This window comes from Labeo rohita, chromosome 10, assembly GCF_022985175.1.
Source record: "Labeo rohita strain BAU-BD-2019 chromosome 10, IGBB_LRoh.1.0, whole genome shotgun sequence".
Taxonomy (NCBI): domain Eukaryota; kingdom Metazoa; phylum Chordata; class Actinopteri; order Cypriniformes; family Cyprinidae; genus Labeo; species Labeo rohita.
Genome location: NC_066878.1, coordinates 16,808,751 through 16,831,175, shown reverse-complemented (window position 1 = coordinate 16,831,175; position 22,425 = coordinate 16,808,751). Strand labels below are relative to the sequence as shown.

At 37.4% G+C, this 22,425-nt stretch overlaps 2 protein-coding genes across 2 annotated transcripts; both read left to right on the top strand.

Moving 5' to 3' along the window:
* The first annotated feature begins 140 nt into the window (after nt 1-140).
* On the top strand, nt 141-10,795 carry mat2aa (methionine adenosyltransferase II, alpha a). Its single transcript, XM_051120978.1, has 9 exons — nt 141-406; nt 5,731-5,808; nt 5,905-6,027; nt 6,160-6,272; nt 6,358-6,501; nt 7,145-7,363; nt 7,609-7,791; nt 8,706-8,839; nt 9,019-10,795. Exons 1-9 carry the CDS (start codon nt 316-318, stop codon nt 9,119-9,121), a joined length of 1,188 nt encoding a protein of 395 aa, XP_050976935.1. The 5' UTR covers nt 141-315; the 3' UTR covers nt 9,122-10,795.
* Nucleotides 10,796-18,746: 7,951 nt separating this feature from the next.
* On the top strand, nt 18,747-22,221 carry LOC127171615 (uncharacterized). Its single transcript, XM_051120365.1, has 4 exons — nt 18,747-19,720; nt 20,457-20,624; nt 20,925-21,073; nt 21,554-22,221. Exons 1-4 carry the CDS (start codon nt 18,906-18,908, stop codon nt 21,910-21,912), a joined length of 1,491 nt encoding a protein of 496 aa, XP_050976322.1. The 5' UTR covers nt 18,747-18,905; the 3' UTR covers nt 21,913-22,221.
* Nucleotides 22,222-22,425: the final 204 nt, after the last annotated feature.

The following is a 22,425-nucleotide window of genomic DNA, read 5'->3' as shown; positions in this document are numbered from 1 at the left end:
TAAAACACTGTATACAGTGAAGGCCTCCTTTGTCTGCTCACCGCTTCATTCGTAACGCCCTTTCTGATTGGCTGACGCAAAGACGGACGGGGGCGCGCCCGAGTGACGTTCGAGCTTGCAGTGAAGTGGGAGGGATATAAACTTGAAGACCGGCTCGCATGATCATTTGAGGTCAAGTCTACACAGCGTGTCCGCGACAGACCATCACTAGAAACATCCCTTTAAGACCTACGCTTGAAAAGCAGAGAGAATCTGAAAACAACACACGAGAGAGAGAAACGCACAGATTTAGATAAGCGCACCAGTGAATCCAACATGAACGGGCAGATGAACGGTTTCCACAACTCCCTGATTGATGAAGACTGCTTTTTGTTCACGTCGGAGTCTGTCGGTGAAGGACACCCTGGTATGTATCACAACACGCTTATGGTACAAATAAGATTTTAGTGTCACAAGGTCGCGCGGAAGGTAAACACAAGATCCACAGCTAGCATATGCTAATATCTGCTAATAAATATTTGACAATTCTACACATACGTATTTGCAATCATGTCGTTTTATTATACTCTCACTATGTCAAGGGCGTGTAACATGCGGTATTCTTCAACGTACGAAGACTTTGGTAAAGTGGGATGTGTTTGTCTCCTCCGCCACACGCGGCGGAGTCACCGGATTTGAGGCCCAAAGCTAATCTCGCGAATGTAGGCCATGGACGCTTTTAGGGCTTAACCATTATTTTATTTTTAGTTTTAATATAACATACTTAATAAATAGAACTAATATTCAATACTGGCTATAAATCTTTTTTTTTTAATTTCTGTTAGACGGCTGCGTGCGCCATGTTGTCGGCGGGCTCGCGGAACATGTGTTCATGAGCAATGCGGACTCAGTCCGCGTGTTGTTGTTTAGCCGGTTTGCCAGGTTGCGCATTTTATACGTCAAGACGAGACTATAACTCATACCAGTCCAAGAATTATTAATCATCGTTCCCGTTATTAACTTCCTTCGTAATCCTTATTGAGTGGCATATGGGATCAGCGAATAATAATGCCTGCGCGTGTCCGCGTGCTTGTGAAATCGTCGCTAAATGTTGAACGTCGTTGTATATTGTTCGCCGCTGTTTGACTTTTCTAGTCGTCCCTGTGCTTTGACACCCAGACACGTGGTGTAAACTTTCCTTCTCGCTCAAGTGGCCGCGACTATTGCGTCAGCGCACCTCTTAGGCCCGAAATGTACTGTACATGAAAGCAAACGCCTCTAGCTTTCGATTTCAAGCGTTATCGCGTTCAGAACGCATGCGTGATTTAGTGCGGAATGCATATATATGTTATGTGTATACATATGCGCCTGATGTGCGTCTTTGACCACTGCGACGTCGAGCGCGCCATGCAGTGATGCAGTACGTAAAAAGAGTACGCAGTATTCATAAAACCGGGTGCGAACATTATCCACATGACCTACTGGATACACTCAGATGCTTTATAATTCTGTAATTACACCACTGCATAAACTGGGTTGTCAGATTGGGAGAAATAAAAAAAAAAAAAAAAAAAAAAAAAAAAAAAAAATTGTTGAGAAACTGTAAGACAGGCAGTGCTATAGGTAGAAAGAATAACAACGAGTTAAATTGTAGTTGTTTAAAACCAGTAGTCAGTAGCTTGTCAATAGTTATTACATGACAGGTCAAAGAACACGCTGGTCATTGCATGCATGGCGTGATGTGGTATTTCCAGGAATGTGTTTGGTACACATACCTCCATGCATCGCCCACGGACAAGAAGAAATGATTCAGTATGCACCTAAATAAGTATGTGATTTCAGATGTTTTTTTTTTTTTTTTTTTTTTTTTTTTTGTGCCCATCTACTTTTTCAGCTGCCTTGCTTCCAGTAGTATTTTTCCTTTTTAAAGTTTTCGTTTTTGAGTTGTAATCCATAAAACCAACCAGAAAATTGCTGAATCACAACATGACAAACTTTGATTTGAAACAAAGTATTTGGAAGATGGACAAAAAAGACAAAAATGCAAGATAAACTACAGTGCCATTATGTATTGCAAGAGATATAATGGACACTAAAATAATTGCAAAATGTGAAACTTGTGATTTATATATGTAAATATATTGCATTTATTGCTACACACGCCTCTAAATATTCAAGTAATTAAATATTGCCCTAAAGGCAGGGAAACTGACTCCTTCGCAGTGCTTTGTGGGAGTGTTTCGGTATTGAAGTGCTCTTTTGGCACTGGTTATGGTTCTCTGATGAGTGGAAGTTTTTGTGCAGAATCATGGGTAATGTAGTTTTTCCACAAGGAATTCTGCTGTTAAAAACAAAAAACAAAAGCTGTGATAACCTGGGCTTATGGCTTTTTTTATTTATTTATTTATTTATTTATTTTTTTAAATCATTGATTAACCTTATAGCTCGTGGTATGTCTATGATTTTTTTTTTTTTTTTTTTTTTTTTTTTTTTTTTTTTTTCCGTTCAAATAAATTCTCATATTGAGAAAATGAATATCATTTTTGCTTTCATAACCAACCTTTATACACTATTGTGAGAGAACTCAGGGCTGACAAGTATTTGAGGTTGTAAAAAGCACTCACGTCCTTGTAGATTTCATGGTTACAAGTTTGAAGTTTAGAATTGCTGTGATTCTGACATGGTGTGAAAGCAGCGTTAATTTAAAAAAAAAAAGGCTTTTGATTGGGCCTCAGGTATTTGCAGGGGGAGGGGGGTGTTCTTGTTCTTTACCGTTTGACTGGACAAATATATTGGTGCAGGATGAGTCATCAATATTTACATTTAGTGATAAAGTTACATTTAGATTGTCAAAGCTAATGTACTGTACTTGGACTAAAAGCTCCAAAACTTTGGTTTTAAAACTTACTTTCTCTATCAGATCAAACGCTAGCTGCATTTCCATTGTCCTTAAAATTGTCCAAAGTGAAAATGTGCAAAAAAGATGTTTTGCGAAAACTCCCACATATCACAAAGAAGTTTATATGCTCAAACATGAGGTGGTTTTTCCAGGCAAAAGATTTTGAAAACTGCAATGGAAACCGCTTTTTAGCATTTACAGGTCGCAGTAAACCGTAGGGTTTTTAATGTTTTTAAAGACGTCTCTTCTGCTCACCAAGCCTGCAGTTATTTGATCCAAAATACGGCCAAAACCGTAATATTTTTACTATTAAAAATAACTGCTTTCTGTTTGAATATGTTAAAATGTAATTGGTTCCTGTGATACTGAAAATTTAGGTTTGATCGCATAATCCTTTAGGAATCCTTCTAATATGCCGATTTGCTGTTCATTTTTTTTTTTTTAATTGTTTAAAACAGTTGAGTTTTATTTATTATTATTATTATTATTATTACTATTATTATTTATTATTATTTTTTTTTTTTTTTTTTTTATTATTATTATTATTTTTTTTTTTTTTTTTAGGATTCTTTGAATAGAAAGATCCAAAGATCAGCATTTAAGCAAAAAAAAAAGTAGCATTATACACTATACCATTCAAAAGCCTAAAGTCAGTATTGTTTTTTTTTTTTTTTTTTTTTTTTTTTTTTTTGTTATTTAAATGAACTTATGAAAAATAAACACTTATTTAGCAAAGATGCTTTTAATTTAAATTTTCGAAAGTGATTATAAAGACTTTATATAAATATTTCTATTTTAGATAAATGCTGCTTCTTAACTTTCTATTCATCAAAAAAACCTGAAAACATTCTACTCTGCTGTTTTCAATAATAAATGAGTAGCAAATCAGAATCTTAGAATGATTAATGAAGGATCATGTGAATGGAGTAATGTACTATAATTTCCAATAAACAACTTGTTTTTGGCCACCCTGAAATATGTTTGTAAAATAGTGCAGAAGTTTTGCACAAATCTGTAATTAAAACACAGCTACCCTCTTGGGGTGACTGTCAAAGGAGAATCCTGTCAAGCAAGTTCAGTGATTCCAAACATTTGGGTAACTGAGGGATGTTACATTTACGGCGTCGCAAGTGTGCACTTTCAGTAAGATCAAGTGCTAGCAATGAGTTGCCCAAGCATTTGTGTATTCTCGTAAAGTTTGTTTGTGGACGGGTCCACCGTATCATGTTTTGTCATCCGTAGACTGACACCTGTACATGTGGAATGACCTTTCCCCTCTTGCTCGACTGCCCTGGCTACCACGTCAGCACGCTTTCTAATGAGCTCAGCGCAGGTCTAAGTTCAGTGCTGATGGAGTGGGGGAGGGTTTGCAGCCCGGCTGCAGCTGATTAGCTTGGCTTACCTCTGCCCTAAATATAGATCGTTACTCCAGGGGCTGCAGTGGAGTGGCAGCATGGGCATTCATGCCTCCGATAGAGAGGCCGTGCTGCTGTGAGCTAATGTACTTCACCTGTTCTGTGGAAATATTTTATGGAGGCAATATGATCTGTGGTGCTAGCAACGTCCATGTTTATCATTGTTAAACAATCTCTTGAGTCTTTGGCACACGTGAGGCTTGTAAGCCAATCATATAATGGCAGTGTTGTCACTGAAGTGCTTTGTTTTGCAAAAAGCCAATTACATTTGAAGTTATGAAGTGTTATAGTTAACTACTTAAAATTCATTACTTGAAATTAACATTAATTAAAAGTACAGTAACCTAAACCTAATTTTTCATGCCGTTGCCAAGAAAATCTTTCATGTAGTTTAACTATTAAAATAACTTTTAATGTATGTAGAAAACTCTCTTATGAAGTGAACACATTAAAGAGTTTAGTATAATTTAGCTAGAAAAAGTTTTATGCTAATGTAAAAAATCTTGTGCAATATAATTTGGTTGTTTTTACCATGAAAATAGCCTAAGATGCTGACATGGCATTAAATTAAAAATGTACGACTACTGACTAAACTCACAAAATTGAATTAAAATGCCAAAACTAAAATGTTAAAATGAAAGTAGAAAATCTAAAAATAAACACTAAAACATTAATAAAAGCTATAATAGTAACTCAACAATGCTTAAATAACACTAATATAAAGTAAATTATATTATTATAAATTGCCATGAAATTTCTGATACTCTTTTATGAGACCCTGGACCACAAAACCAGCCACAAGTGTCTTTTTTTTTTTTTTTTTTTTTTAAATTTTTTTTAAATGAAATAAAGATGGGACAATATTTGGCCGAGATACAGCTATTTAAATATGTGGAAGCAAAATAAAAAAAAAAAAAAAAAAAAAAAAATTTTGATATTTAAAAAAAAGTTGCGTTTTAATGCTAAAAAAATTCATGTTTGATTTTAATGTTGGAAATTTACTAAATATCTTTTTTCTTTACATAAAAATGTTTTTTTTGTGTAAAAAAAAAAAAAAAAAAAAAAAAAAAAAAAATGACCCATACAATGTATTTTTGGCTATTGCTACAAATATGTGCTACTTAAGACTGTTTTTTTGATCCAGGCTCACATATATTTTATTAGTGTTATTATATGCATAACAGCTATGATGTTCTAGTACTTAATGCTTTTTTTTTTTTTTTTTTTAAATCTGTATTTGTATAATTGCATACAAATATAGTAGTGCATTTTGCATTAAAACGCGCCCTTCCAAGCTTGCTGTTTTAAACCTGTTTGAGGTATGCAAATCCAAAGTTTAGTTATGACCCTGGAGGCAGTTGTGTTTACCTCAAAAGTGTCTTTTAACCTGAATTCTTGGCTGATTTAATGATTGCGCCTCTCGTTCCTCTGTTCCAGATAAGATTTGTGACCAGATCAGTGACGCTGTGTTGGACGCCCACCTCAAACAGGATCCGGATGCCAAAGTAGCATGTGGTGAGTGTCAAGTTATGCTTTCCTGCACACTTTTCTCTATGCTTGCAACTTGAATCTCTTGCATGTGCTCTAACCCCTATCACTCTGTCCTGGCAGAGACGGTTGCCAAGACTGGAATGATCTTGCTGGCCGGTGAGATCACCTCTCGTGCTGCTGTGGACTATCAGAAGGTTGTCAGGGACACCATCAAGCACATTGGATATGATGACTCTTCCAAAGGTAAAACGGCACTAAATGTCACTGCTGTAATACTTGCTGTACTTGCGTTGCATAATGTGTGGCATTTTGTATTAACTGTCAGATTGATTTAGTGTAGAATTTAGGTTCATCAGCCTTTTATTGTACTTTCAGGGTTTGACTACAAGACCTGCAATGTGCTTGTGGCTCTTGAGCAGCAGTCACCTGATATTGCTCAAGGGGTTCACCTTGACCGCAGTGAGGAGGATGTCGGAGCTGGAGATCAGGTAAGAGCAAGATGACAGTTTTGTTTGTTCGTATGCCAGGAGAATTAACATGTTTACTGAACTGACTTTGTGCTTTGTTTCTTAGGGCTTGATGTTCGGTTATGCCACAGATGAGACTGAGGAGTGTATGCCTCTCACTATTGTCCTGGCCCACAAGCTGAATGCTAAAATGGCCGAATTACGCCGCAACGGTACCCTGTCTTGGCTGCGACCTGATTCCAAGACCCAGGTGAGATGAGACCTAAGTGATGTTAGAAGTCAATAGGAAAATACACTAATTGAAAAGTGTGGGGTTGATTAAAGGAGAAACTATTTTCGGTTTTAATTGTAGTAATTATAGTAATATTACAGATAGGGCTGGGAAATATAGTCAAAAAAATAATCATAATGTTTCATATAATTAGGTGTCAAATTATTGCCTTTTTTTTTTTTTTTTTTTTTTTTTTTTTTTTTTTTTTTTTTTTAATAAACAAAGGGCAGTAGGAAAAGATTTGAAGTATTTAAAGGTTAATCACATCTAAAATAAATGTATTTATGTGGTGTGTGTGTACTTTGTGTATTTAATGTGTGTGTGTCTTATTTTTATATATATATATATATATATATATATAAATAAAGACCTAAGAAGTGCAGCTAAGATTGGAGTGCACAATTTTCGCATTTTAATTATGAACTGTCAATACCAGCTATTTTGGCAATAGAGTAATCAGTCGATTATTCTGACGATTAATTGAGTAATTTAATAATTTTGATTCTCTTTTGACGTAATAAAAGTAGACCTAAGCAAACAGTTTACTGAAATTGTTTATTACTACTGTAGGACTGAAATTGTGACCATTCATATAAATTTTTGATGTTATTTCCTTCTCTAGGTGACCGTCCAGTACAGGCAGGACCGTGGAGCCATGATTCCTGTGCGTGTCCACACCATTGTAGTGTCTGTTCAGCATGATGAAGTAGTGTGTCTGGATGAGATGCGTGATGCTCTGAAGGAGAAGGTGGTGAAAGCTGTGGTGCCCAATGTCTACCTGGATGATGACACCATCTATCACCTGCAGCCCAGCGGACGCTTTGTCATTGGAGGCCCACAGGTTTAAACTACAACAATAACAGTGCCATTCTTAGGGTCCTATGGACATGGAAAAGTGGGGGAATAGATTCTTAGTCCTTTAAATTGTTGTACGCAAATTGATTATAGTCAGAGTAATAGGTGTGGGAACTGAAGTGTATGTATTTACAGGCTTATCTGTGGTTTTGTTTTCTTACTTTTTTATTTCCCCAGATGTGGTGGTGATTGTTCAAACAGTGCACTTCTTAATTCATACTGTTTTTACAGGGAGATGCTGGTTTGACTGGCCGTAAGATTATCGTGGACACTTACGGAGGCTGGGGCGCTCACGGAGGTGGCGCTTTCTCTGGGAAGGATTATACTAAAGTTGATCGTTCTGCTGCGTATGCAGCCCGCTGGGTGGCCAAGTCTCTGGTGAAGGCTGGTCTGTGCAAGCGTGTTCTGGTCCAGGTGAATATTTAGCAGTCTTTCGCCAGGTATTAGAGGTGAATAGGGCTGCCACTAACGAATATTTTGGTAATCGAGTAATTGGTCGATTATTTGATAATTGGTTGAGTATTTGGATAATTATCTTATTTGTGGTATTAAAATAGTCCTAAGCGAAAATTTGCCTTTAAAATGACTTAAAATACATGTATAATAGCAATAAGGCAATAATTAGTTCAAATGAAGTATCAACTGTTAAAATGCATAAAGTAAAATAAACAATGGAAGTAGTGTACATTACATAAAAAATAACTGCATAGGGCCCCAACTTGTTTAATATTGACTCAACTGTTAATTAAAATGTCCACGTAATCTTTAATATTTAGCGTTTTATTTAGGACAGAAATGTCACAGTGACTGTAATTTGTTGAATATGTGGACGTCAAACCCTGTAAACTCAGAGTGAGGGTTTGAGCTTTTATTTTGAAAACTTGATGAACTGAACAGTTAGCATTTTGAGAGATAATCAATGCATATCATGCAGCCTTGGAAAACGGTCTAATACAGGGGTCACCAGACCTGGTCCTGGAGGGCCGGTGTCCTTGCAGAGTTTAGCGCCAACCCTAATCAAACATGCATGAACCAGCTAACCAAGGTCTTCGGTATACTTGAAACTTCCAGGCAGGTGTGTTGAGGAAAGTTAGAGGTAAACTCTGCAGGACACCGGCCCTCCAGGAACAAGTTTGGTGACCCCTGGTCTAATGTGTTTTATAGATTCTTGTCCGTGGAATGCACCATTTCCGGTACTTTGCTGGTTATTCGACACTCGACAAATTGCAGTCAATTTTTTTTTTTTTTTTAATGGAGTACTCGAATCAATGAATTGTGACATCCCTAGTGGTGAAACTACAGTTTTACCCATTTCCTGGTTTCCTCAGGTGTCTTATGCCATCGGAGTGGCCCACCCCTTGTCCATCTCCATCTTCCACTATGGAACCTCCCAGAGGAGCGAGAAGGAGCTGCTGGAGATCGTGAAGAAGAACTTTGACCTCCGCCCGGGCGTCATCGTCAGGTAAAGCGTGCTCCTCTGAGGCGGCCCGACCGCCGCCTCTCGGTTTGCTGGTTTCCCAGTCACCTTTGACATTTTGCTCCGGCGTTTCCTGAGTTTGGCACAGTTAAATTAGAGTGGCTCATTGAACGTCCTTCTTTGTGCTTGGCAATTGTCTTACTCTGTCTCCTGTGCAATTCCAGAGAGCTGGACCTGAAGAAGCCCATCTACCAGCGCACCGCCGCCTATGGCCACTTTGGCCGCGAGTCCTTCCCCTGGGAAGTTCCCAAAAAGCTTAAATACTAAATCTGTAACCCCCCTCTCCTTTTCTCGGGCGGTAGGTGTACATTACAGAGAAACCTACTCAACCCGTCGGAGGGGGGAGATGTACCAAAACCCCTCACTCCTCCTAACCTCACACCCGCTCCTAAAGGTAATTCCCCTCCAGTGGCGTTCTCCCCCCTACAAGTCTACCTTCAACCCTGTTCTTTGCTGTATTGTTTTCGAAATATCTGTGGATGGTGGCTGTTTGGTAATTTTTGTTTTGTTCTGTTTGACCTTACGCGCCCTCTTCTCCACCCATCTCTCTACGGCCCTTCCTTCCTTACCTATTTGCTTGCAAGATCAAGTGACGGCACAAATGGGGGTCAAAGGTTGTTCCGTGATGCTATGCATTGCTGGCTGAAGCACTAACCCCTCAACGTTTTGTTTTACCAACTAAGAGAACCAACGCTTACCATTTTCCAGGTCCACCACTTTACGCGCACCATTGCGAATGGGATCAAAACCTCTCGTGAAAACCCGTCTTTCTAGTTGGCTTCAAGAAGAATGTGTTTAAGTTACGTAGTGCAGGGATCGGATTGAGAAATTTTAAGAGACTTTTTACACGTGCGTACTGTCACGGCGGTTCGGTGCCGGTCCCCGCAGGCCGTGTTGTTTTTATTTCTGACGTGTTACAGAGAAGTCAGAAGCTGCTACCAACTGGTGTGGTTCTGCGGGACCGGCGACGCGACCCGTTCCCCTTCGGTCTCAATGGTGATTCCAGATTAAACCTCCTGGTAGCTGTTATGTGATGTTCTACTAGACCACGGCGGGGGCAAAGCACTCCCTCTCTGCGCGCGGCGACAGCGGGCGTAGCTACAGAGAAGCCCTGCTCCCTCGCCGGTGCAGAGGGGCTGCCTCCGCCTCTTGAATCGCTCCGTACTTGAAAACTCAACCTAATATTTGCTGGGTGATCCTCTTGAGCCTTGGCGTCTGTACAGAAAAGCCTGGGATCTCAAGGTGTGACTGCCTTTATTACTTTTTGTACATGAAAGGAATCGTTTTTAACGACAATGAATACTTGTTTTCATTTGCTTGAACACCGTAGTCGCGGTGTATGTCCCGCGTGCCGGCTCTGTGGTCTTCCCTTGGTGTCCTACAGAAAGCTTTGGGCTCTTGCCACAGGCTGGTGCTGGTAGCTGTGACCATTGTTACTATTTTTTTTTTTTTTTTAATTTAATTTACACGAGAGTGAAGACAGGTAGATGAGACTGTCCATACGCACTCACGCACACGTTTTACGTTCAGGACTCCCGGCGCTCCCGCAGACAGAAGCGAGTCTGGCCGGTGTTGTACAGAGAAACCGGCTTCGTTTACATGCTCTCTCTGTTGGGTGTGTTCGGGTCACAGTCTTTTATATAATGCTCATCTTCTGTTTTTATTTCGTACGGTATGTTTTGTTTTAATTCCAGAGATTGGTGCATCAGACTGGTTACTGAAAGAGTAGAAGTGCCTTTTTCTATTGTTTCTTTTCCTTTGTCACTCCTCTCCCTCTTTTCGCCTTTCCCTTTCTCTGTTCACCCGCTCTCCTCCTTCCCCCGAGTTTCCTCTCGTGATACGTGTGAATCCACAGCGAACTCCTCAATTCCTTTCCTTTCAATGCTCCGTGATGGTTCTGTCCCTTATATCAGTGAAATGAATAAAAATTCTGACCCTTAAGACTCTTGTTTTATGGTATTTCACATTTTTGCCAGATTCATTGGTGTTTGTCGTGTTGGGTTTTTTTTTTTTTGTTGTTGTTGTTGTTGTTGTTGTTTTTTTTTTTTTTTTTTTTTTTTTTTTTTTTTTTTTTTTTTTTTTTTCCCTCCCTCCTTACCTCCTTTAAACATTTTACAGCACTTTCCATGGTTGAGGTACAAAATGGAGACTTCAGTATATGGTATGCATTGTTTTACGGATGTTAAACTTTACACTTGGGACCTCTACAAACTAAATTTGTGTTTCACCTTAACATGCTGAAAAACTACACTACCTTTCAGATATTTGGGGTTTGTATTTGTTGTTGTTGTTGTTGTTGTTGTTGTTGTTGTTGTTGTTATTATTATTATTATTATTATTATTATTATTATTATTATCATTACTAGTACTACTTTTTATATATAATATTATTATTATTATTATTATTATTATTATTATTATTATTATTATTATTATTTTATTTTATTTTATTTTATTATAATTTTTTTTTTAAATCTTATATTTTAGGGGTGTAATGGTACACAGATGCAATGGTTCGGTACGTACCTCGGTTCGATATGATTTCGGTATAAAACAAATCTACTATGCTAGGTTTCTTTTCATTTATTTTAAACAGACAGTAGTACCAATTACTTTGAGGAACTAGAACAACTTCCTATGAAGAAGTAATTGCGCCGGTGCACGCAAACACAAAACGCATCATTTCCAGGCTTCCAGCATTGCTAACTTGACAGCGCAGTTGGTCCTGTTTTTTTTTTTTTTTTTTTTTTTATTAATCATGCATGCCCGCCTTACTGTGTCACCATTAGAACGCGAATGAAGTACAAAGTCTAAAATTTACATAATATGTAATAGTTTAGCATTTGAATCCATCGCAAATAGTGAAATACTATGATATATTTGGATTTGTGCAATGAAAGAGAGAAGTGCACAAGCACAAAGCTCCAGTTCGTAGACGGTTGAATGAGCAAGCCTTTGAAGTAACTTTATACTCTGTCAGTGAGAGACGCGTTCAGAATCATGGTCACTGTCTAGTGGGCTTTGTTTTCAGCTGCGAAACTCCTGGCATTCACTGTTCTTCTGCCGGCGGTTATCAAATAGTGATGGGTCGTTGTTGAACGATTCGGGATGAACGAGTCGTCTCGGGGAGTGATTCGTTCAATCGCGCATGTGCAACATCCTATTAGGTTCTGTTCTGGAATTAGTTCACCTGTTTCATGTCTTTGTGTTTTTGGAGTTGTTCGTCATCTTATGGGGCTGTCACGTGATGAACGAACAGTGTTGGGTTGCTTGATTTCAAATGTAATAAGTAGTGTAACTTTTCAATTACTTTATTGAAGTAATGTAACTTATTACTTAATTACTTTGATTTATTTTTCTAAATTTCTAATATTTTCAACTGTTAATCATTTTGAAACATTTAAACCTGGCAGAGTTAACCTTACAGTAGCACTCAACACTGATTACTGCCAGACTTTCAAAATCCTTTATCACTTGAATTAAGATTATAATAAGTAAGGGATAATATACATCTTTATTTTGCGATAACAACTGGCTGAATGTACAATATCTCACTTATTACACAGCTGCTTAATAGATTATTTAGACTAGTAGTACTAGTTTGTTAGTTATCTTATAATCCATTACAGTGTACAAAAGAAAAATGGCAGCAGCTGTGTTTGTATGAAATAATAGAGCAAGTCCAGGATGACAGAATTAAGAAATTGTCCAAATAATATTGAATTAAGCTTTAATATTTTATTAGCTAACCAAATGCAAAGCTTCCGCCAAGAAAAATTATCAAGCATATAGCACTGACTTAAGTTGACCCGAATTAGCCTGAGCTGTGTAATAATTGAATTTAAAGCACAGCCTCCACAAATTCAGACTTTTTTTTTTTTTTAACTTATTTTTTTGGGGGGCTTTTTATGCCTTTTATTGTGATAGGACAGTAGAGAGATGACAGGAAAGAGCTGGGAGCAGAGAGGGGAGTGGGATCTGCAAAGGACTTCAAGATGGGAATCGAACTCGGGTCACCGTGAGCGCAGTTGTGCTAGATGTCATAACAAGATCATAACATAAACATAATAACATGAAATAGTTTAATATCCATGATACTGGGTTTGAAATCAAACGTTTGCATAGTTACGTCAGAAAACACTAGCGTCTAACAGTGCCTTGGAAAAAACAATCTTAAAAAATAAAGTTTATGCATAAACCCAAATAGGAAATAAAACCGTTATCAAATAAGCATGTGTCCTATTCTGTGTCCTAAACTCCTGAAACATTGGTGTCTCATTTTAGAAAAAAATTCCTATGTAATCCCCTTTGTAATCACTAGCATTTTTCAAAAGAAACTGTAATTTAATTACATATTTTTTACTAATTACAATTACATTTATTTTGTAATTAAATTACGTAATTCCGTTACTCCGTAACTAGTTACTCCCCAACACTGTGAACGAATGACTTGAACCTGAACTTCCCATCACTATTATCAAACAGAGTTACATTACTGCGGGCGCCCCCCCGAGATGCCCGTAACGTGACGGTTTGGTATAAACGCATGTATCGTTACACCCCATATATATGTGTGTGTTAGTTTATGCTGTATTCTTTAAATGGTGCAATTTAAAATAATTATTTGAATATTTTAAAATTAATTTATCCCTGTGTTTTAAAGCTGCATTTCCAGCATCATTACTCCAGTCGTCAGTGTCACATTAAAATGATTTCTGAAGGACCATATGCTGATTTAATGCATAAATGTTACCGCTTAATATTTTTGTATCAGGATTATTTAAACAAAGCCTTATGTGATGTTATAAATGTGCTGTCACTGTGTGACCCTGGATCACAAAACCAGTCATATAGATTTATGCATTATCTAATGAATTTTGGCATTTTCTTTGATACAAATAAACCAATGCTACTTAGGACCATGGTTTTGTGGTCCAGGGTCATAAATATAGAAAATCTTACTAACCCCAAACTTTTGAACAAATAACACTCCTGAAGACGAATAACCAAGAATTGTGGAGTACATCAGCAGGTTTTCTGGAAGTCCACTCATGTAGTCATAAAACTCAGCAGTCACATGGCTTAAAAATAGCATGTTTTTGGATAAAAGGCGGCACATTATTACTATCGTTTACGTTAGCGTTAACGTTTCTTTTCTCTCTGAAAAGTGAAAAATATCGTCATATGGTGACACCCCTTAGTCTAGTTTTTTTTAAACGATAAAATTAAAATATTACATATTAAAAGATATTTAAAATGTGAAATATTCAGTACAAAATTATGCGTTTCTAGCATTAGCTAAAATGAACGGAATGTTTAACAATATGTGGAAAGTGTTGTCTTGCAAGTGTCATAATTGCAAAATAATGGCAGAACTGACAAAAGTGATCCTTAGTCAGGGCAGGGCGGTATATCGAGTTTGTACCATAGCGAAATGTATTTTTAATTTTTAAAAGCGATATTGTATTATGCAGTACTATTTATGTCGATATACAGTAATTTGATACGAGCACATATAAAAAAAAAATGGCGAGGAACACGGAGTGAACTGCTGCAGTACATAGTTCAAATTGTTCTAAACATTACACGTGCTGTATATTAAGGGGGTTTAAAATAACTCGTAAGATACAGTTGTTAAAACGTATGTGTAGGTGCTCTGATAGATACATGCGCTGCTGACAGAGTGGATACTTGCGCCTCTGTGCACAGTTTACATTTCACTTGTATATTGTCCATCTGTAAATGTAAGAAAATCATGGAAACGTTTCCATTTTGCTTCACAGACTTCAGTGAACGAGCGCCGCCGAGTGGAAACGCGCCAAACAGACAGAGCGCAAAAATTATGACTAAAATATTTTGCTAAATTATTTGTAGTTGGATAAAAAATATGCCCTGCGTAGAATTTTAAACCTACAAGTGTAATTTATGATAGCAGTAACTGTGACTACTGCAATGGGGTAATCAAAATTTAATGCAATTAATTTGTCATTTTTAGTTAAGTGAATTTATCGTCTTGGATAAGTGGATTGAGCAGCACAGACTTATTACTTAGGGGAGACTAAAAAAAGTTTAACCAGAATTTAAGGCAAATTTTAAGTCACTGTTGCAGTGACACCACAAAGCCAGTATCATTCCTCATCACTCATTAAAACAGCCCATCAAGCAGCCACACAAATGTGATGATTTTAGAGTTTTGATAGTGAGAAATCTCTAAACTGTTGATATGACAAATAAAAACTCGAGCAATTTTCACAGGTCAGCATTAGTGATCCCATCATGCCAGTCTAACTGTGGTTTAAGAACAGGTTCAGGTAACCACTATCTGACACTGAGCATTTGCTAAGGGCAAAATACCATAGCTTGAAGACAATAAATGGCGTGCCTGTATACACCCTAAAACTGTGCACAGTTGAAAGCAGTTTTTTTTTTTAAATAATTCAAACATGAAGCGAATGTATAACAGTAATAAAATAATGAAAGTGGGAAGTATATGCTGACAGAATGCCATGAGACATGGTTAAATCACATAAAGTGTGAAAACAATGCTACATGAGATATTCAGGATGATTCAAGAAATGTAAAGAGCAATTTTCAAAAGCCAGAAGCAAAACAGATCCATTGCAGTCTAGCCCAACAGGTTATTTTATATGTTGACCTATTAAAAAAATATTTTGGGGACATGACACAAACCTTGAAAAAATATTCTTGTGTCTTTACTAGTGACTTTCACATGCATTAAAGGTCCAAAAAAAGCTGCTTTGTAGTTTGACCATATGCCTTGACAGCGTGTCAAGTAATCTAAATATTTAATGTGCCTTTTAATAATGTACCATAGTAATAGATCCTGATCAAATACTATAGTGACATACTACTTATTTTGATGTTTTTATAAGTGGTGTCTACCAAGTGTGTGACCAGTAACTAGTAACCACAATATTTTCCAAAAAAAAAAAAAAAAAATCAGAAAATATTTGCATAATACAGGGAGCATAATGAACATCCTCTAATAAAGACAAAAATGTGCTGTTTTAGTGTAATCAAATGATCAAATGTTTATGCACCCCAAAGTAATTATGCATATGTAAGATAAAATTGGAAATGTAGGCTTGTGCACGCCACTAAAAAGATTGTTAAAGTATTGTGCAATCAAAGATGCTTGAGTAACAGATTTCTTTTTATTAAAATAACAACTGCCCCAGAAAACATGGTTTTATGAGTTTGTTCTGTTTTATCTTGTTTGCTGAAGATATTATCCAAACCTATGACTTTGTGACCCTCGTTTTCAACATGAAAAGCAAATATAGTCATGAGAATTCAAGAAAGGAGGAAACACACTGTGGCGTTGGTTCAGTAGGTTCAGCAGCCTCTGTAAGCCACAAAATCTTGATTCAAAATAAGACAATACAGATGACCAGACGTCTCAGTTTTCTCGGTTTTTGGTGTTCTGTCCTCGACTGGAGCTGTCCCGAAGAATGCCCCCCGTTTTACATTACTTTAAAAACAACCCATAGTAGCAAATACACTGTAAAAGCCCGACCAATGTAACATGATAGCAATTGTGTATTGATTATTTTCACCAGCAGAGGGCGCTATGAGCTACACTAATTATTTGGTCGCGCACCCCTTCTAGCCTTGAAGAGCTGATTCGGGACTGGAGCAGAGCGATATTCCGTCAGTTATCAAAAGAGACATCGTTATCGTTTCAAAGTAGTCACATACTATTTCTAGGCTACACGTTAGACTGAAGTAATACTGGTTGTGTGTGCAAGCCTTTATAACAAGGCATGAAAGGGTACGAGATGGTTTTGCTCGCAGTATCAAACACTTAAAAAAATGTCACAACTCCGAATAATAATAATAATAATAAACAGTAACACTTGCACAATTACATCTGCAGAAAGAATTCATTAAAATGAGCCTAAAATGCAAAATAACAAGCCTAATAAAAATAAAGATTCATTTCCAAAAGCATAAACATAACATTTAACAAGTTGTAATTACAGTATGCTCACAGTTAAATATAGAACATATTAGAAATATTTGTTAAATACAGTTTTGTTTATCATTTATTCTCAAACTTATTGTTTTATTTCTATATGACTTCCGTAAGTCATAATTTTGTTATAATACTGTTTTGGTCTGTTTTTGGCAATAGTTAGTTTACTATTTATCTTACATGGTGTGATTTTTGGTAAACTGTATTAAACCAGGGTTAGTTGAATCCTCAAACATCATAATAATTATTCATTTTAATACTTCAACAATTAAAAAAACAAAAACAGATCGTCCCCGTTTTTTAAGTTGTATATAACCGCAAGCGAGATTTCAATAATGTTTTGACCACTGAACAAGGACTTGTCGCTAGTTTTTGTTTCAGAAATCTGCTCACCTTACCCCAGTTCACTTTTATTGGATAAAAGGTACATGCAGTGGTGGACAGTAACGAAGTACAAGTAATTTGTTACCGTACTTAAGTAACTTTTTAGCGTATCTGTACTTTACTTGAGTATCATTGTTTTGTGAGACTTTATACTTTGACTCAACTACATTTCGAAGTGGAAAACCTTACTTTTTACTCCACTACTTTCCTAAAACCTGTCGTTTCTTTTTACGTTCCACAACATACATGCGTAACCAGTGACAGGTCAAAATAAGTACACGTGCTCCGCAAGTGTGCCAATCAGAACACGTCGTGTTTCCTGCAGTTTGCGCGCTTTACTGTCTAATATAACTGCTGCCTGCCTGCTTGCTTCTTTTCGCTGTCACGTTTATAGCCAACGCAATAATGGAAGAAGCGCCAGACATTGAAATTGAGCACCCATGGCCATATTTAAGCGAATTTTTTGAAGTAGTGGAAAGGAAGAACGAGTCATTCATTTTTAAGTGCCTTCTCTGTCTGCCTCAGAAGCATACGATTTCTTCTTTCAAGAATTCGCCGTCCAATCTAAAGAAACACATAGAGGTAAGTAATTTTCAGTTTGACTGTGAAATTAATTAAAGGCTAATAAACCTGTCGTTTTACCCAAACTGGATATAATACGCTCATACGTTGTGTTAATAATAAACGTGGACATCAGTTCCATTGTGCAAGGTTAAGCTAGGAAACTGCAGACCGTTAGCAAAGCTCATTAACACCAACACTGCAAAAATACTTTTCTTACTTAGTATTTTTGTCTTGATTCCAGTCCAAATCTCTAAAAATTCTTAAATCAAGATGCATTTACTAAAGTATAAGGCCATAAGATATTATGTCTTGTTTTCTGGGGAAATAAATCAAAATTAAGTGAGTTGTTGCTTAAAAAAAGCAAAATTATCTGCCAATATATCTTGTTTCTGTTTGAATTAAGGTTATTTTTCTTAGTGGATGCATCTTGATTTAATAATTTTTAGAGATTTGGACTGGAATAAAGACAAAAATACTAAGAAAAGCATTTTTTGCAGTGAAGGCACTTGGCTAGAAATAGCCTAACATTACCCCCTAAAAATGCCATTTACTTGTCAAGCTCGTTCATAGAATGTGTAGTGTGTCTAAAGAAATTCAATGTAAAATGATGAAAATGCATTTAGGCCAATGCATTTTTCTGACATTTAGGCTTCTATTTGACTAGGTTTACATGCAAGGTATGATTGATCGGTAGCTACTTGAACAGTAGCCTGCGATTGATGTAGGCTAGCTAGTTACTCAGCCTTCTCAGCAGCCTACTTGGTACATGCAAAAAAACATGAAATGTGCACTTCATTTATGAAATTGAGATATATTGCTGTGAAGATATTATGTTCATGATGTGTTTTTCCCCCTTTCTTTCCAGAGAAAGCATTCAAGTCACTTGGAAAGATACAGTGCCCTGACAGCCCCTCGAAAAGAAAAGCTGAAAACCCAGTTCCCTCCACTTCCAGACAACTGAAATTAGGAGAAACGAAAATTGTGAATCAAACAAAGGTAGACAACGTAGTCATAAATTTTGTAATTCAGAGTCTTCAACCATTTACTGTGCTAGAACAGCCTGCGTTTAATGCTTTAGTGCAAGAGCTACAGCCTAATTCACGTGTGATGTCCAGAACTACATTGCGCCGGAAAGTAGAAGAGGGTGTCCAAGAAATGAAGAGAAATATTAAACAAGCAATGTCCTCCATTGAATTCATTGCCACAACAACTGACTGTTGGAGTGCAAGAAGGAGAGGATTTCTCGGAGTCACTGCCCACTGGGTGGATCCAGATTCATTAAAGAGGTGCTCTGTGGCACTTGCTTGCCGGCGGATTAAAGGGCCACACACTTTTGATGTGTTGGGCAGTGCATTGAATGACATCCATTGCGAATTTGGCATAGAGAAAAAAATAGTTAGAACCACCACAGACAATGGGTCCAATTTCATAAAGGCATTTAGAGAATATGGAGAACAACAACAAGATGAGAACAATAACTGTGCCTCCAGTGAGACTGAAGAGGATGCTTGCAGTGATGAAGATGAACAGGAAGAGGAAGGTGTTGATGTTGACTTCATTGAGGTAACACCGATCTTAATGGAAGATGATGGCTTACAATTTCAGCTTCCAAAGCATCATCGCTGTGCATGTCATCTATTAAACCTTGTTGCCACAGTTGATGCAGCCAAGGCCAATTCCAATGACTCCTATAAAAGACTGTCACGATCAGCTTTTGCGAAATGCAGTGGCTTATGGAACAAGACATCTCGATCCTCCACTGCTTCAGACATCATAGAGGAAACATGCAAAATACAACTGATCCGGCCAAACGACACACGATGGAACTCATTATTTCTCTCTGTTGAAAGAATCGTGAGAATAATCAAAGATGAAGGAGAAGGGGCCCTGAGAACTGTATGCACTGCACTAAAGTTGCCAATGTAAGTGTAACTTTTTTTAAATATACCTTTCATTCCAATATGTAATTTTGGAAAATATTGCTTAACTATTCAGTTGCTTTACGTAAGGGGAAATGGAGGACAATTATAGTCCGAGCAGCCTCACCACTCACCACTCATCACACACACACACACACACACACACACACAATCACTCACTCTCTCACAGACAGACACACACACACACACAATCACTCACTCTCTCACAGACAGACACACACACACACACACACACACTCTCTCACAGACAGACACACACACACAATCACTCATTCTCTCACAGACAGACACACAAGCACACACTCTCTCACAGACAGACAGACACACACACACAATCACTCATTCTCTCACAGACAGACACACAAGCACACACTCTCTCACAGACAGACACACACACACAATCACTCATTCTCTCACAGACAGACACACAAGCACACAATCACTCACTCTCTCACAGACAGACACACAAACACACACTCTCTCACAGACAGACAGACACACACACACACATTCACTCATTCTCTCACAGACAGACACACAAACACACAATCACTCACTCTCTCACAGACAGACACACAAACACACACTCTCTCACAGACAGACACACACACACAATCACTCATTCTCTCACAGACAGACACACAAACACACACTCTCTCTCTCACACACACACACACACACACACACACAAGACTTAAGTGTTCTTTATGTTTGTTAGGTTGAGTTCAGTTGAAATTTCCTTTCTGGAGGAATTTGCCAGAACCATGGGTCCTCTCGCCAAAGCCCTCAACATTCTTCAAGATGAGACAGATGTTCAGATGGGATGGCTTCTGCCAACTCTGACGCTCCTCATCAATAAGCTTGAACGAATCCACATAAATTCCAGGTAGAGATTCTTTCCCCTCATGTTATTAAGGTGTATTCCTTATCATACACAATTCAACTCCCTTAAAACTTCATATAGCATACGTGTAGGAAGTTAATGTGTGCCATTAGTAAAATGATTAAAAAGAGGCCTTTATGAACACATTGACCAAGAACACAATAGATGTAAGACCGTCAAATCATATTTAACAATTAAGTATTGGGATGCTTGTTGTTATTGTCATTGTCTCAGTATAAATGCACGCTGTAAATGTTGTGATATTGTACTATATCATTTTCTCTCCCCCACCTCTAATTCCAGGTACTGCAAACCTTTGGTGGATGCAGTCCTAGAGGGACTACAAAAGCGCTTTAAAGACATGATGGCAGAACCAGAGTTTATTGCTGCTGCCATCCTGCTCCCAAAATTTAAAACAGCGTGGACATCTGATGAGAACCTATTAAACCTAGGTATGTATCTATGTATGTACATATGTTTTGTGGCATTTTTATTTCAGATGTCATGCGCTTAGTTCACAAAACAAAAGTAAACAAAAAAACTAAACAAGCACATTTATATAAGTTTACTTACTTAAAAGGGTGGGGGTGGGGGTTGTGACCTGGATTCATATATATGCCTAAAAGGCAAGTTTGATGTGGATGGACCCCATAGCCTTATTGTTCAAGGTACTACATGCTGTTCATGTTGTTCAGGAAAAAGAACAAGGAAATTTGACACAATCTAGACTGAATTGTGGCCAGGGAAGTAAAGCTGATCTAATGGGGCATAGAAACTGATCTTTGCCCTCATATGTCAGCTTTAGCTGCCTATCCATAACTGTGCATGTTGCTCCAAATTAGTTAGTTCATTCTTTTTCCTCTGTACTGTATTGCCCTATCATTTATATAACATGATTTCTGGCATCTGTCCCAATATATGTTGTATATTAGGACTTGCCTACATCAAGGACCATCTGGAGGAAGAACGTCCACATCAGTCACCAGGCAATGGATCAAGTGCTTCAGATGACGATGACTTCTTTTCAAGCATGAAAAAAACTCATGGGCAGGAAAGTGTTAAACAGCTAGAAGGGTACCTTGCCTCTAAAGTAGACAACAAAGAGATACTGCAATCTTATCCTGCGGTTTGCAAATTGTCTCTTAAAATCAACACTGCCTTACCAGCTTCTGCTGCATGCGAACGTCTCTTTAGCACTGCTGGACTGATTTTCAGCCCAAGAAGGGCAAGATTGGATGCCAGAAATTTTGAAAATCAGCTCCTTCTCAAACTTAACAAAAAAATATTTTAGCTTTAGGTAGGTCATACAGTTAACAGTGCTATTTCTGTTATTCTTCTGTTATAGCACATCACTACTAGTTAGTAGTTCTACATACTGCGTAAGTCTTCAGGGAAATCTATTGGTGTGTTAGTGTTTGCATAAATCACACAACAACAGAAACTAACATTTGTTTATAGAGTGGACATACAGCTGTGTTGTAAGGAGTCATGTTTAGTAAATTGGAAAAAAGACATTCTTTGTAAACTTTGTAAACCTTTGTAAACTTGAGTAAATCCGTCAGCTGTGATGTAGTAAAGGAATGTGATAAAGGAATAAGATTTCTACATTACTTCAAACAATAAATTGTTAAAGAAATACGTGTCTAATGTGGTTTCCCCCCCACCCTATTTATTCCTAATCATGTGATTTCCATTTAGTAGGATGTGCTTATGATAATTTCAAAAGATATCAGTACCAGATATCACAAATAGAAAACATTGTAATTTCAGAGTGGTGTTAGTGTTTTGTTTTTTTTTTTTTTTT